This window comes from Spermophilus citellus (genome assembly GCF_964194105.1).
Source record: "Spermophilus citellus genome assembly, chromosome: 2".
Taxonomy (NCBI): domain Eukaryota; kingdom Metazoa; phylum Chordata; class Mammalia; order Rodentia; family Sciuridae; genus Spermophilus; species Spermophilus citellus.
Genome location: NC_138183.1, coordinates 197,709,218 through 197,721,347, shown reverse-complemented (window position 1 = coordinate 197,721,347; position 12,130 = coordinate 197,709,218). Strand labels below are relative to the sequence as shown.

At 41.3% G+C, this 12,130-nt stretch overlaps 1 protein-coding gene across 1 annotated transcript; it reads left to right on the top strand.

Annotated features, from left to right (window-relative positions):
- Positions 1 to 3,155: 3,155 nt before the first annotated feature.
- Positions 3,156 to 4,703, top strand: LOC308641743 (ubiquilin-1-like; the record flags this gene model as incomplete). The annotated part of the gene is made up of 1 exon (XM_081280354.1): positions 3,156 to 4,703. One exon carries the CDS (start codon positions 3,156 to 3,158, stop codon positions 4,701 to 4,703), a length of 1,548 nt encoding a protein of 515 aa, XP_081136480.1.
- Between the last annotated feature and the right edge of the window lie 7,427 nt (positions 4,704 to 12,130).

Sequence of the window (12,130 nt, the reverse complement as noted above, 5' to 3'; positions counted from 1 at the left end):
ATGACTAACATGTTCTTTTCAGTTCTTTTTTTAAAAAAATATTTTTTAGTTGTAAATGGATTTTTAAATTTTATTTATTTTATATGCGGTGCTGAGGGTTGAACCCAGGGCCTCACACATGCCAGGCAAGTGCTCTACCACTGAGCAACAACTTCAGCCCTCTTTTCAGTTCTTAATACTTTGTTTTATTAGTTATTGATTATTATACCTATGTAAATAATTTGTAAATTTATTATGCATGTATATTAAAATATATATGTATGCATTGTTTATTTAACTTTAATTTTCTCTCCCTGCTTAGAAGTCAGAATCAATAAATAATATATCATGCTTGTTACACCTCAAGTACCTGCTAGGGATATATTAGGCAGTTGCCTCAACCACAAGATAATCTTTCTCCTTCTTCAATTTTAAAGAATCCCTTAAGGCTGCTGATCTGACACGGGACACACTTGAGCCTAAACTTACAAAGAAAGTTGTTATGGTCTGCATCTTAAGTGTCCCCCATGGCTCTGTATTGAAGGATTGGTCCTGAGCCAATGGTGCTCTTGAGAGCTGGTGAAACATTTAAGAGGTAGGACCTGATAGAAGGAAGTGGGGATGTGCCCTTGCGGGGGATATTGGGACTCTGACCCTGTTTTCCTTTTCTCTTTTTACTTCTCGGTCACCAAGAGGTAAGCAACTTGGCTTCACCTCATGCTCCCTACTATGATGTTCTTCTTTGCCACAGGCTCAAAAGTGATGGAATCAGCTGACTGTGGACTAAAACTTCTAAAACCATGAGACAAAATTAAGTTTTTCTTTCTTATAAGTCATCTCGGGTATTTGTCTCAGTGACAGAAAGCTGACTTAACACACAACTGCTAGTTGCAAGGCTCCTAGGGACTAAATTTCTAGCATGGAGTTCAACTATTGCATACAGTTCTGCATTCATAAGAAAAGATTGTTAAATCATTTTGACCTAAATCTTAAATTCTTCCTATAAAAAATTGGCCTTGATGCCTCTCTAGCACTTTAAATTGTTGCATAAACTTAAAACTTTGATATTTTTTGACCCAAGAGTAATTCCATTTCTGTAAATTTACCCAGTGAAACCAAGTAGTCATGCATGTGGATCAGTTCTGGGCTTCACATGTTTTTTTTTCTGTCTACACAGTCAGTGTAGATGGGCTGGTCCCATGGTTTCCAATAACACCCATACATACTGAGGAACAGCAGGTCTGTATCTCCAGCTTTGATGTATGGCAACTCTAGATCTCTAACAGGGACCTGAAACTAAATTTGGGTCAAAAGAGTATTCTTGATTTCCCTCAGAAAACTTGCTCCTGGCTATTCTTCAAACCCTGATAATAGAGCCCATAGAAGAGGAGAGCAAGGGTTGGTTAACCTCAGGTCCATGAGGGGAAAAGCCCCTAGAAACACCAGATATGAAAAGGTGATTCTTGATACTTTAACCCCAGCTGCACATTAATGTGTTTCCTAAGAGAGAGTCAGAACCATTAATTAAAATACCTGCTTCTGCTGGGGGCAACCAGAACAGAATCCTCAAAGGAACTGGGTGTGCTTCTAATACTTGGCATGCTAGAAGCTGTTTGGAGGTCTGGGAATTATCAGGAGAGGCCCAGTAGTCTGGCTGGGTGTCAGTGAGTCATGAGGCACTAAGAAAGTTCTTGAGTGGGTAGTTGTTTGAAACTCAGAACTTACAACTTACCTCATCTTGATATTGATTGGACAATGGAAATGCCGATTCCAACAAATCAGTGTTTGTCTGCAGTACGTACCTGTCATCCTAGTGACTCTGGAGACTAAGGCAGGAGGATCACAAGTTTGACACCAGCCTCAGCAACTTAGCGAGACTGGCCCAAAATTAAAAAAAAAAATAAAAGTGTGTGTGTGGGGTGCTGAGGATTTAGCTCAGTGGTAAAGTGCCCCTGAGTTCAATTCCCAGTATCAAAACAAACAAACAAAAACAAATAATTGTTTAAGAATATATATATCAATATATGATAAATGATGAGATTGTAGAAGGATCTAAATGCTCATGTTCCCCACACCCAGCAAGATATTTTGCAGGTAGTATTCTAGGCAGCCAAAATTTGATTTTATCGTCCCTGAAAATTTCAGATTCAGGAAAAGGGTTAAGTATATAATAGTGAGAGCTAATGCTATGAACCTAAGATAACGTGATGCATTCATCTTCACTGTCATCAATAGTCGCTGCAGGAATTAGACTTCACTTTGCCTGGAGTGATCCAAACAGTGCCTCAGAGACTCACTGTTTTCTGCTTTTACAGTTGAAATATGTCTTCTCCCAATTGACAAGTATCCTTTGTAGTAAATATGTTACCTTAAATCTAATAATTGTTAAGTCATATCACCCAGATACTGTTATTTTCCCATGATTTCTCTTGTCTCAGTCTTGATCCTCTGAGTTGGGATTACAATTTGTTTCTCCAAAAGCAATTTTGCTTACAAGTTTTTGGGGAACATGGAGGTGTCGTTAGAAACATGTAGATGGATTCCTTCATCCCTGAAGGGCCTCAGGGTGCAAGCTAGCTACTGATCTCTGTGAGGCTCTGTGGGATAATGATACATATTGCCATTCCATTCATACAGAAACAAGGACTTGAGACCTTGGCTGGGCCATGATCAGTTGATAGTAACTTAGTGACTAGAATTAGTACTTCCTAAGCTAATGCTTAGATCAGTGACTTTCCTATTCAGCCATATTCACCAAATGCCACGGGTAGAATATCCAATAGTGAAACAGGATGGTGTGAAACATACTTCTAGAAAGGACACTTAATTATTTTTCTATTGCTGTTAAAATCAAATCAATAAAGAGAGCCTAACCTTAAGCAGGTTGTAGAGACCTCTGCCCTTCCCCCATTCATGCCTGCCTTTCAACTGTGACCTCATCACTGACACCATATCCCCAAAGGCTGGTCCAGGAGTGGAGTAACCGCCCCCTCTAAGGGAGCCAGGTGGCTGCAGGGCTACACTGGGGAGGTGGCCTCTGCAGGACGTGGGTGAAAGGACATCACTGGACATCTACTGATCCCAGCACCCACGTGTACTCAGTGCCACATCTAGGCTTCTACAGGTCTGTGCCCCACAGTATCCTTAGGTGGCCTAGCATTCTGTCTCAAGGAAATATGGCACGGGCTAGGAAAGAAGCAGGGGACAGCCAGCTGGTGTCTGGTAGGGAGCCGTCATCACGTATCATCCGAGTGTCTGTCAAGACCCCACGGGACTGCCAGGAATTTTTGCTGGCAGAAGATAGTAGTGTTCGTCACTTTAAAAAGCAGATCGCTGAACGCCGTCACTGTGACATTGATCGATTGGTACTCATCTTCACTGGAAAAATCCTTAGGGATCAAGATATACTGAGCCAGCGGGGCATCCTGGATGGCACTACAGTCCACTTGGTGGTGAGGACTCATTTGAAAGGGTTAGCCATCCCTGGAGCTATGCCAGGCACCACAGGCCACAGCACCCATCGTTCTGAACCACTAGCCTCCAAGGGGGCTTCGATGCTCACTAGGCTTGGTCGGCTGGCCCGGAGCTCACCTGATCTGGCTGACTTCTTTAGCCAGCTGACTCAACTCTTGATGACTGCACCAGAGTCTGTGGTGCAGTTCTTGGAAGACCCTTTAATTCAAGGTCTGGACAATGAGAAACAAGCAAACCACGTTCCTGGCAACCACGTTCCTGAATCCTCAAGGCCAGTACAGAAACATGACCCAGCTCTCAAGACTCTGGAAACCTTGCAGAAGCGAGCCCAGCAGCAGGAGCTCCTGGAGGCAGGGAAACAGAGGCTGGAGGCCTTGAAGGCCGTGCCAGGTGGTGACAATGCCATGCATCCAATCTGCTCTGATCTCCAGCAGCTCATGCTCTCCACTCTGGCCCTATTAGTTGTCTCTAAAGGCCACATCTCAGGTTCAGAGTCTTGCAAAGGAGAAACCAATGCTCATGGCAATTCTGATACTCCCACCACCATTCCTACTGCTTCTGTGCCTGCTAGGCCATTGGAACAAGAGGTCAGTACAGGAGTGGTTACCCAGGTCAGGGGCATGGCCTCAAATCAGGCCAGTTCAGGGCATAGGACTGGTATTCAAGACATACATTCAGGCCAAGAGCCTCCCTCTCAGGATAGCCAGCAGTCCATAGAGAAAAATTCTCTACCCAATCAGCTGAGACCTTCACCCTCTATTTTGCGTGGACTCTTGTATGCCCTACAGCAGAATCCAAGTCTGCTACACCAGATGACAACTGGCAGTCCCATGCATCATCAGATACCAATACTTTCCATTCTCACCAACCCGCGAGCACTTCAGGCACTGATACAGATAGAACAAGGCCTACAAATACTGTCCAGGGAGGTGCCTGCACTAGGTCCATTCTTACGGGACCCAGCTAGGCCACGTGGGGCTAGAGGAGTCACAGAAAATAGGGGTCATAGAGAAAACTCTGTGCAACCCACCTTGGCCGTTCTTCAGTTCCTTCATGAATTGGTCCATGCCTGTTCACAGTCTACCCAGTCCTCATTATCCTCATACCTTATCACCGAAGGTCGCTACCATCAAGAACTTGAGCAGCTGAAGGCCTTGGGTTTTGCTAATCATGACGCCAACCTGCAGGCCCTGATGGCCACAGATGGAGACATCTACGCTGCCATTGAGAGACTGTTAGGAATGCCATAGGCCCAGGACCTTCCAGCTGATGCCCACTCTGCACCACCCTAGATAGAGGGAAGAAAAGGAGAGGGAAGGGAAGGGGGAGGGAAGTCACTTATTTTGGGAATTCCTCCTGCTTGTGTTGTGAGCATACTTGGACAGCTCTTGTCTCACTGCCCAAGCCTGTTCTACATTAAAAAGATTGCTTGGATCTTGCGTGTGATGTAAATTGAAGGGTAGGTGGGCAAAGGGAGCATTATCTGGAAAAGTATGGGTCATGTTTTAAGATTTTGGGAACTTCATCTATTCTCCAACCTCAGAGTCTTTTTAAATTTTGAACATGAGGTGGGGACATTCTGAGTCATCTCTATTCCACTCCAGAATAACTTGGAATTCTAGCCTTTGCTATCCCAAGAAGCCATGAATTTCCTTACGGTCTCTTGAAACTGTTTATTCTTTTATCTTTGTTTTCCTTGTCCCAAGGTACAGTCTGTCAATATTTCAGAATACGTGTAACTTACCTCTTTGCTAAAGTTCTTCCTTTGGCATCTGCCTATGCCAGAAATATGCTCTACTTTTGAAGCACCATTCTATCTTTCTATGCAGGCTTCTTCTTTTTTAACCTGCAAAATGCTCAAATTTGCTATCTTATCAGTTATTGAAAATGATCTCAGTTTTTTGCCCCTGAATTTCTTGTACAAAGAAGCATCCCTTTCAATGCTGATGTTTCACCATCTATTCCAGTAAGAGACTTAAAGTGCAGAAATGTTTCCATTTTTCCACATTACAAAAATGTTTTACAGAATTTGATCTATGGACTTGTTTCCTGAAGATGCTTCCTTTAATGTATTTTTAATCCATTTCCTTACAGAATGGTGTTTCCTGAGAGTATATTATTAACAATTCTTTCTTTATTCCTCTTTCAGAGAATTTGTCCACTTTCATAGTCAACTCTGACTCTTCTATAATAATGATTCCTAAATCTCTTAGTTTAATATTGGTACTTTTCCCAGTGTACCAGCTTTCTCTCTGAGTATCTCAGGTGAATTTCTGGCTTAGCACTTCCAAATCTATTTCAGGATTTCCCAGTCCATCCTTATTCTAAATTCTTTGTTTCTTACACCTCAGTGAATGTCATCAATTCCCCAATCCACCTTTACTGAAAAATGTTGATCCATTAGTGCTGTGACTCATCATTCTTCAGAGTACCAGTGAATAAAGGTAAACATGTAGAAGGATAAAAATTAATGGAAATATGGGAGAGAGGAAGCATATTTGGAAAGTTAAGAGGAAACGAAAGACTAAAAATTTAGGGCGTACTTCAGGAGACAGTCAAGTCTGGGTTGAACAACTGAGTCTCATGTCCTTGGGGCTGGGGAGGATGCACATCTTTGAGGTAGGCTCTGTGACTCAATTGTGTTGTGATGCCCCATGAGTCTAAAGGACTATACCCCAAATATCTCTGGGGTCTCACTTCCTAGTACATGGGTTATTCAAATTTGTTGGTCTAAATTTCTGAGATCAGTTACCTATGTTTTTCCTTAGGGAAGAACGAGTCCCTGGGACAGAGTGAGGATGATAGAAAGGAAGTATTTTGGGATCCTAGAAGTAGGCTTCTTCCTCCTCCATCATCATGTAGGTCCCAGTGGTTAGATCCCTGAGTAGGGTGGAAGACATTATTGGCATTATTGTTAGCAGAATTACTTGGTACTGTGCCCTGCTATATCTTAATGGAGAGCAGTTTACTGATGTCCATAAATCATTCTCTTCCCCATTAAGTTTATTGCATTGTAGCTTCAGGATGATAAAGGAATCCAAACCAGAAGTTTAAGGAGTAGACTTTGATGACAAAGCTGCATAATCCTCTCAGCTGTGGTGAATGAAAGCTTGGATTTTGGTCTCCAAGAAGAAACCATGGAGAAGATCTGTCCTGTGCCATATCCAAGGGTGCCAGTCCAGAGTAGAGGCTGCAGATCCCTCAAGGTATTAGCAACTGTGTAGGCCCTGCATACCTGATTAGCTCTCTAGCAGGACAAAACTAGGTGAGAAACTGTGGGGAAAACTACATTTGAAGATAAGAGTCGGTGGTATCTACTAAAATAAATCCTTTCTGCAATACAAGTGTTGGGGTAGGATTAAAATACTAGAAAAGGGGAAGGACACTGGGCAGAATATGTTAATTGAACCTACAATCCTCACATTAGTAGTCATCAACCTGTATTATCAGGCACTGTGAAACAAAACAAAACACAGTCACTGAGACACATTGTGGCATCATAAACTACAGTAAAAGTAGATATCATGAAGGATATAAAACAGGACTCCAGAGAGTTGTAATACTGTAGAAAATAAACTTTGATAGCCATTTGCATAAGTTTCCATAGTCATAAGTCATAAGTTTCCACAATTAGAGGCACAGAGAATTATCTCTACTCAACAGTAGAAGTGCCAGCTATAGCTTCATAACACAAAACTACATGCAAATTCAATCATGGACAAAAGTCTGCACACAGACATTTAATCATAGAAATGTAAAAATAAAAGAAAATCACAAAATATCATGATAAAATTACTTCTCAGATTTTTTTAAAGGAAAAAAATTTGACTTTTTTTTCCACAATATGATATCCTTAGAAACTTAAATGTTAGCTATTATGGGAATAGAAAAATGAGAAATTCAGAAAGTGGTTCTTAAAATATATTCCATTATGAGACATTTGAAGAAAAGCCCAGGAGCAGGGAAATAACAATCCTAGCAAACTTTTTTAAAATAACTAGAACCTGTTCACTTTGGGGATATTATAGTTACCCTTGTAAAGTGCCTGTTAGATGTAGGGTGTTGTTTTCATTTTCCACCCAAGTGTGTGTATAGTTCTTCCAGTCCCAGCATTATCCTCCTGTCCTCCTCTGTGTGCTCAGATCAACAGTGTGTGGGATGCAGAACAAGTGATCAGGATCCGATCATATCAGAATGGCCTGGATTTGAAAGAGTTGATGGAAAACCTTAAACTTTTGCCTTTTGGAGTGCGGAACTACTGCATCAGAGGTGGGAGTCTATTGGAGTAATTGTTTCAAATAAGTCACAAGGTAGAGAGAGTGAGGGCTAAATAGAAAGCAAGTATGCCAAAAGGATGCTGTAAAAGGTTGAGATTTCCTATGGTGAATGCCTGGTCCATTATGTCCATTCTATCCAAATCTGATAAGCTACTCAAAAGAACAAGAAACAGGTGTCTGCTAAATTCATTTAAAAGTTTGTAGATATAGAAGTGAAGGAGTATAGCCAAGAATCAAAGTATAGTGACTAAAACACTAAGACAAATCTAACAACCTGAGGTCTACATCTACCTGCCCTATGTAGAAAACAATGCATAATCATACCCCTTTCAACTGGGAACTTTATGTTTAAAAAGTATATTACAGTTACGGTAAAGGAGAGACAATGTAAGAAGAGCTGTTCTTTAATAGATAATTAAATCAAATGGAAGCAGCTGTGAAGCATTTTTAGCACTACATATAGAGAAAACGTGCTTCGATAGTGGAATTGGGTGCTGCTTAGTTTGTTCCTTGAAGTAGCAGTTACAGTGCTGGCTGACAGAAAGGTGGGGTTCCAGACAGTCTTTAATGTCACTAGTGATGGTCTCTCTGAAACTTTCGATATCACAAAGGTCTCAGGGTAGGAGCCTTGCTGTGTCTGGACTGTCATTCTTTCTTGTGTCATGTATCTTGTTGCACTGTTTGGAATACTGCCCTCATCCTTGTCATTGTGATGGACAGTGCCCTTCATGCACCGATGGATGTACCTCTTTCTTTGCCTTCTCTTGTTGTAGGGACAGACAAAGCAAGGCACTGAAGATAGCAGGAAACAGTTTTATTTGGCTGCAGCCGGGTTTAGAGGGCACAGCTTTTGTTGTAATCAATCCCCTGAACCCCTAGTTCAGGTAGTTTCAGAATTTTATTTTATTTTTTAAAATTTGTTTTAATTAGTCACACATGACAGTACAATGACCTTGACAATCATACATTTGAATCAGATGGGACATAATATCTAATTTTTCTGAGTATACAGTTTGCAGAATCACATTGATCATGCATTCACATATATACACACAGAATAATAATGTCTGCTTCATTATACACACGCAATAATTATACCCAGCATGTAAGGGGAGGGGCTCAGAAGTTCACAGTCTGCAGAAGTTCACATAAAAGCAGCTTTTTCTTTCACTGTTCTGGGGCAAGTTAACCCTTCCAGGACCTGAGAAGGGGAAAATTTCTTGTCCCCTTTCTTTCCTCCTTCTGCTAGCAGTTACCATGGAGCCCAATTGGTAACTTATCTTAGAAATGTAGACATCTCTGTGAAGCCCCAGCTCAAGGCTAGAGGCCTTGTTTACAAATTTCTACAAACTATATACTGGATACATATTTGTGGAACACTAGTAAGGGGCTGTCCAGCCCCTGGAATGCTGATTTCTTCCCGGCCAGTGGCCAAGTAAAATAGGGCAACACAAAAATAGGAAGTTTATCTACATTGAACTCTTTTGTAGAGACTCTTCTGTTGACAGTCCTAAAACCAGCCATGGTAAAAATTTCTGGAGAAGCCCACTTAAGACTATTCTGTGGAGAAAGGGGGGTGCCACTACATCCTCTCTCACTGATCTGGCTTTCAGCTCCACCACAGGGCCCCAAATGCTGGACATTTTGTGGCTCCATGCAGTTGAGATTTCCTTTGGTGGATCCCTGGATCAGATGGTTTGTGTCCATTTTATCTTGTGCTCCAAAGTACTTGGTTCTCCTGGCCACGGCCTTTGATAGATACATGGTTATCAATTGAGATAAACAACCCATGGAGATATACAACCATTCTCAACTACACTGCCATAGGCAGAATTGGATTTTGGGGTATATTCTACACTATATCTGTTGTCTTATCCTTAATCTTCCCTACTGTGGCTACCATGATATGCCTTACATGTACTGTGAGCATATCTATGAGCATTGCCTGTGCCAGCATCACTATCAATATGGCCTATGGGCTGACTGTGGCTCTGTTGGCCATGGGTCTGGAGTCCATCCTCATTGCCATCTCCTATGGCTTTATATCCTCCATGCTGTCTTTCACCTTCCATCTTAAGATGTCAGACTCAAGGTTCTGAGTACCTGTGGCTTCCACCTTGGTGTCACCCTCATTTTCTACATTCCTGCCTTCTTCTCCTTCCTCACTTCCACTCACCATCTAGCATGTATACAACTTTCTGACTAACCTGGCATCGTGACTTCTGTGCTCAATTTTGTCATCTATGGGACTAAAACCAAGGAGATTTGTAGTCAACTATCCTTCTGGGATTGCTTCACTTTGGGGATGATGTGGTCTTGACCCATCAGTTGAGATAATGAGAGTAGTATAGAAACTGTGGTGGATGGCTGATAGATTTGTGGGTGTAAGGGAAGAGTATTATTACAAACCATGGGACTTGCTTTCTAATACTGGACACATCATTTGGCCAATCATGAACTCATTTCTTTCCCAGTATCTCAAGTCTCTGACAGTTTTGCAGTCTGTTGAATATAGTGCCCAAAAGTGGACCCATTTTAAATATGGCTATGGAATCCTGGAATATGTATGGAATCCTGACACCTGACTGTTTCTATCACTAACTTTTTGGGTAGTGCTGATGCTTACTTTTGTTCAGAAGTAACATGGACTTTAGAGAGCAGACATGGTACTCACAGACATGTATTTTAGGAGCAGAACAACAGTTGCAAAGGCATTGAGCAATTGTTCTCACTCCTACTTTCAGCATTTTTGTATGTTTTTCTAATTCAGTCCCGAGAACTTCTCTTTCTCCTTAAAAATCATGCTTCTGTCCCTTTAGCATTTATTACTTCAAGAAACAGATGGACTTCACTTTTGTCACTGGGTGTTTTTATAGGCTACTATTCATAAAAGAACTCATCTTATTTGTTCATTAATTCACTAACTTACTCAATTCAATACTCATAGCTAGGGTTAGTCCCAAGCATAGTCAGATCACAAACAAGGGAATAAAAGAGATTTTTCTTGAGATTATCAATAAAGACTTCATAAAGGAAGGTAATGTTCAACCAATGTCTTAAAAGATGGGTAAGCATTTGCCAGGTGAATAAGCCAGAAAGACATTCCAGGTAGAGGAAAGTGTATAAATAAAGGCATGGAGATCTGAGGGTTTGGGGTACAGTTGGGATGTCATGAAGGCTGTTCTTTATCTACCAGTCCTTACATAGGATTACTGTAAGTGAATCTCCTAGCAGGAGATACTTGAAACATAGTAAAGGCTAATAAGTGTCAGTTACTAAAATGTCTCAGACTTTCTGAGTCTGTTTCCTCATGTTTAAAATGAAGGTAATTCCATCTATTGGGTATTAGCAAAGATTTCTGTTAAGTTAAACAGAAATGATATATATCGCAGTGCTTGTCATATATGCATTCATAAAAAGGCAGTTATTTACTCCTTTCTCTGCTCCAAAAGCTTTCCTATCCCCACCTCAGGTTTGATGGGCAGGTAACAATGACTGAGGTCTGTGATGCTCAGTGCATGCTTTAATTTTCCATAACATATCTTCAGGCCTGCTCCTTACAACAGTGAGATTGGCTTTCATAAGACCTGGCCCAAAACAAAACAAAACAAAAAACCCAATTTCATTTACAATATCTCCCAACATGCAAAGGGGAGAGGAAAGTGGGACCATTCTTGAAGAAAACTGAAGGTCCTTTGTTTGTTGTTGCTGCCACCCTCCTGAGTCCCTAGGTGTCTTCTTGCTGCTTATTCTGTCAGAATGGGCTCCTAGTCCTGGGAACCAAGGGCATTCCTTTCTTGAAAGTTTTAGGACCTAGAACTTTATTGGGGCAGTACTGGGCACCATGATGAGAGATGTGTAATGTGCTCAGCCCACATGAAGCCCCAGCGATGCTGTACTAGCCTCGAGGTAGTCTGTGTAGCAAGCAGAGGTGCACAGTGGTTGTTGCCCCTTGCTATCATTAAGTAAACAAAACCATCTTTGCCCTGGCTTCCTTCTCTACAGGACATTCCTTCTTCCTGGAATCAGTTTTAGTAATGTTTTTATACACACTCTATCTCTAATTCCTCTCAATTTTGGATTTGCCCTCCCATTCCAGGGAAACCACCTTAAGTTCAGCTATGGCTGAACTAATTGACAAACCCAGCAGCTATTTATCCTTTGTTTTTGTTTTTTAATAAGAGAAAAATGAACACATTTATTAACATGTTTATTTCACCTTTATATTGGAAGCATCCAGAGAGAATGTAGTTCTCAAATTCTGCCTTATACAGCATCTTCAACAAAGATCTGTAAATTTTTTTTCAGAAGGATCATGACAGAGAAAAAAGACTTTGAGTCTTTACAAACAGCAGCTTGAGGCAAGGCAAAAAAAAACTGGCAGATAAATGTGAGTTAGG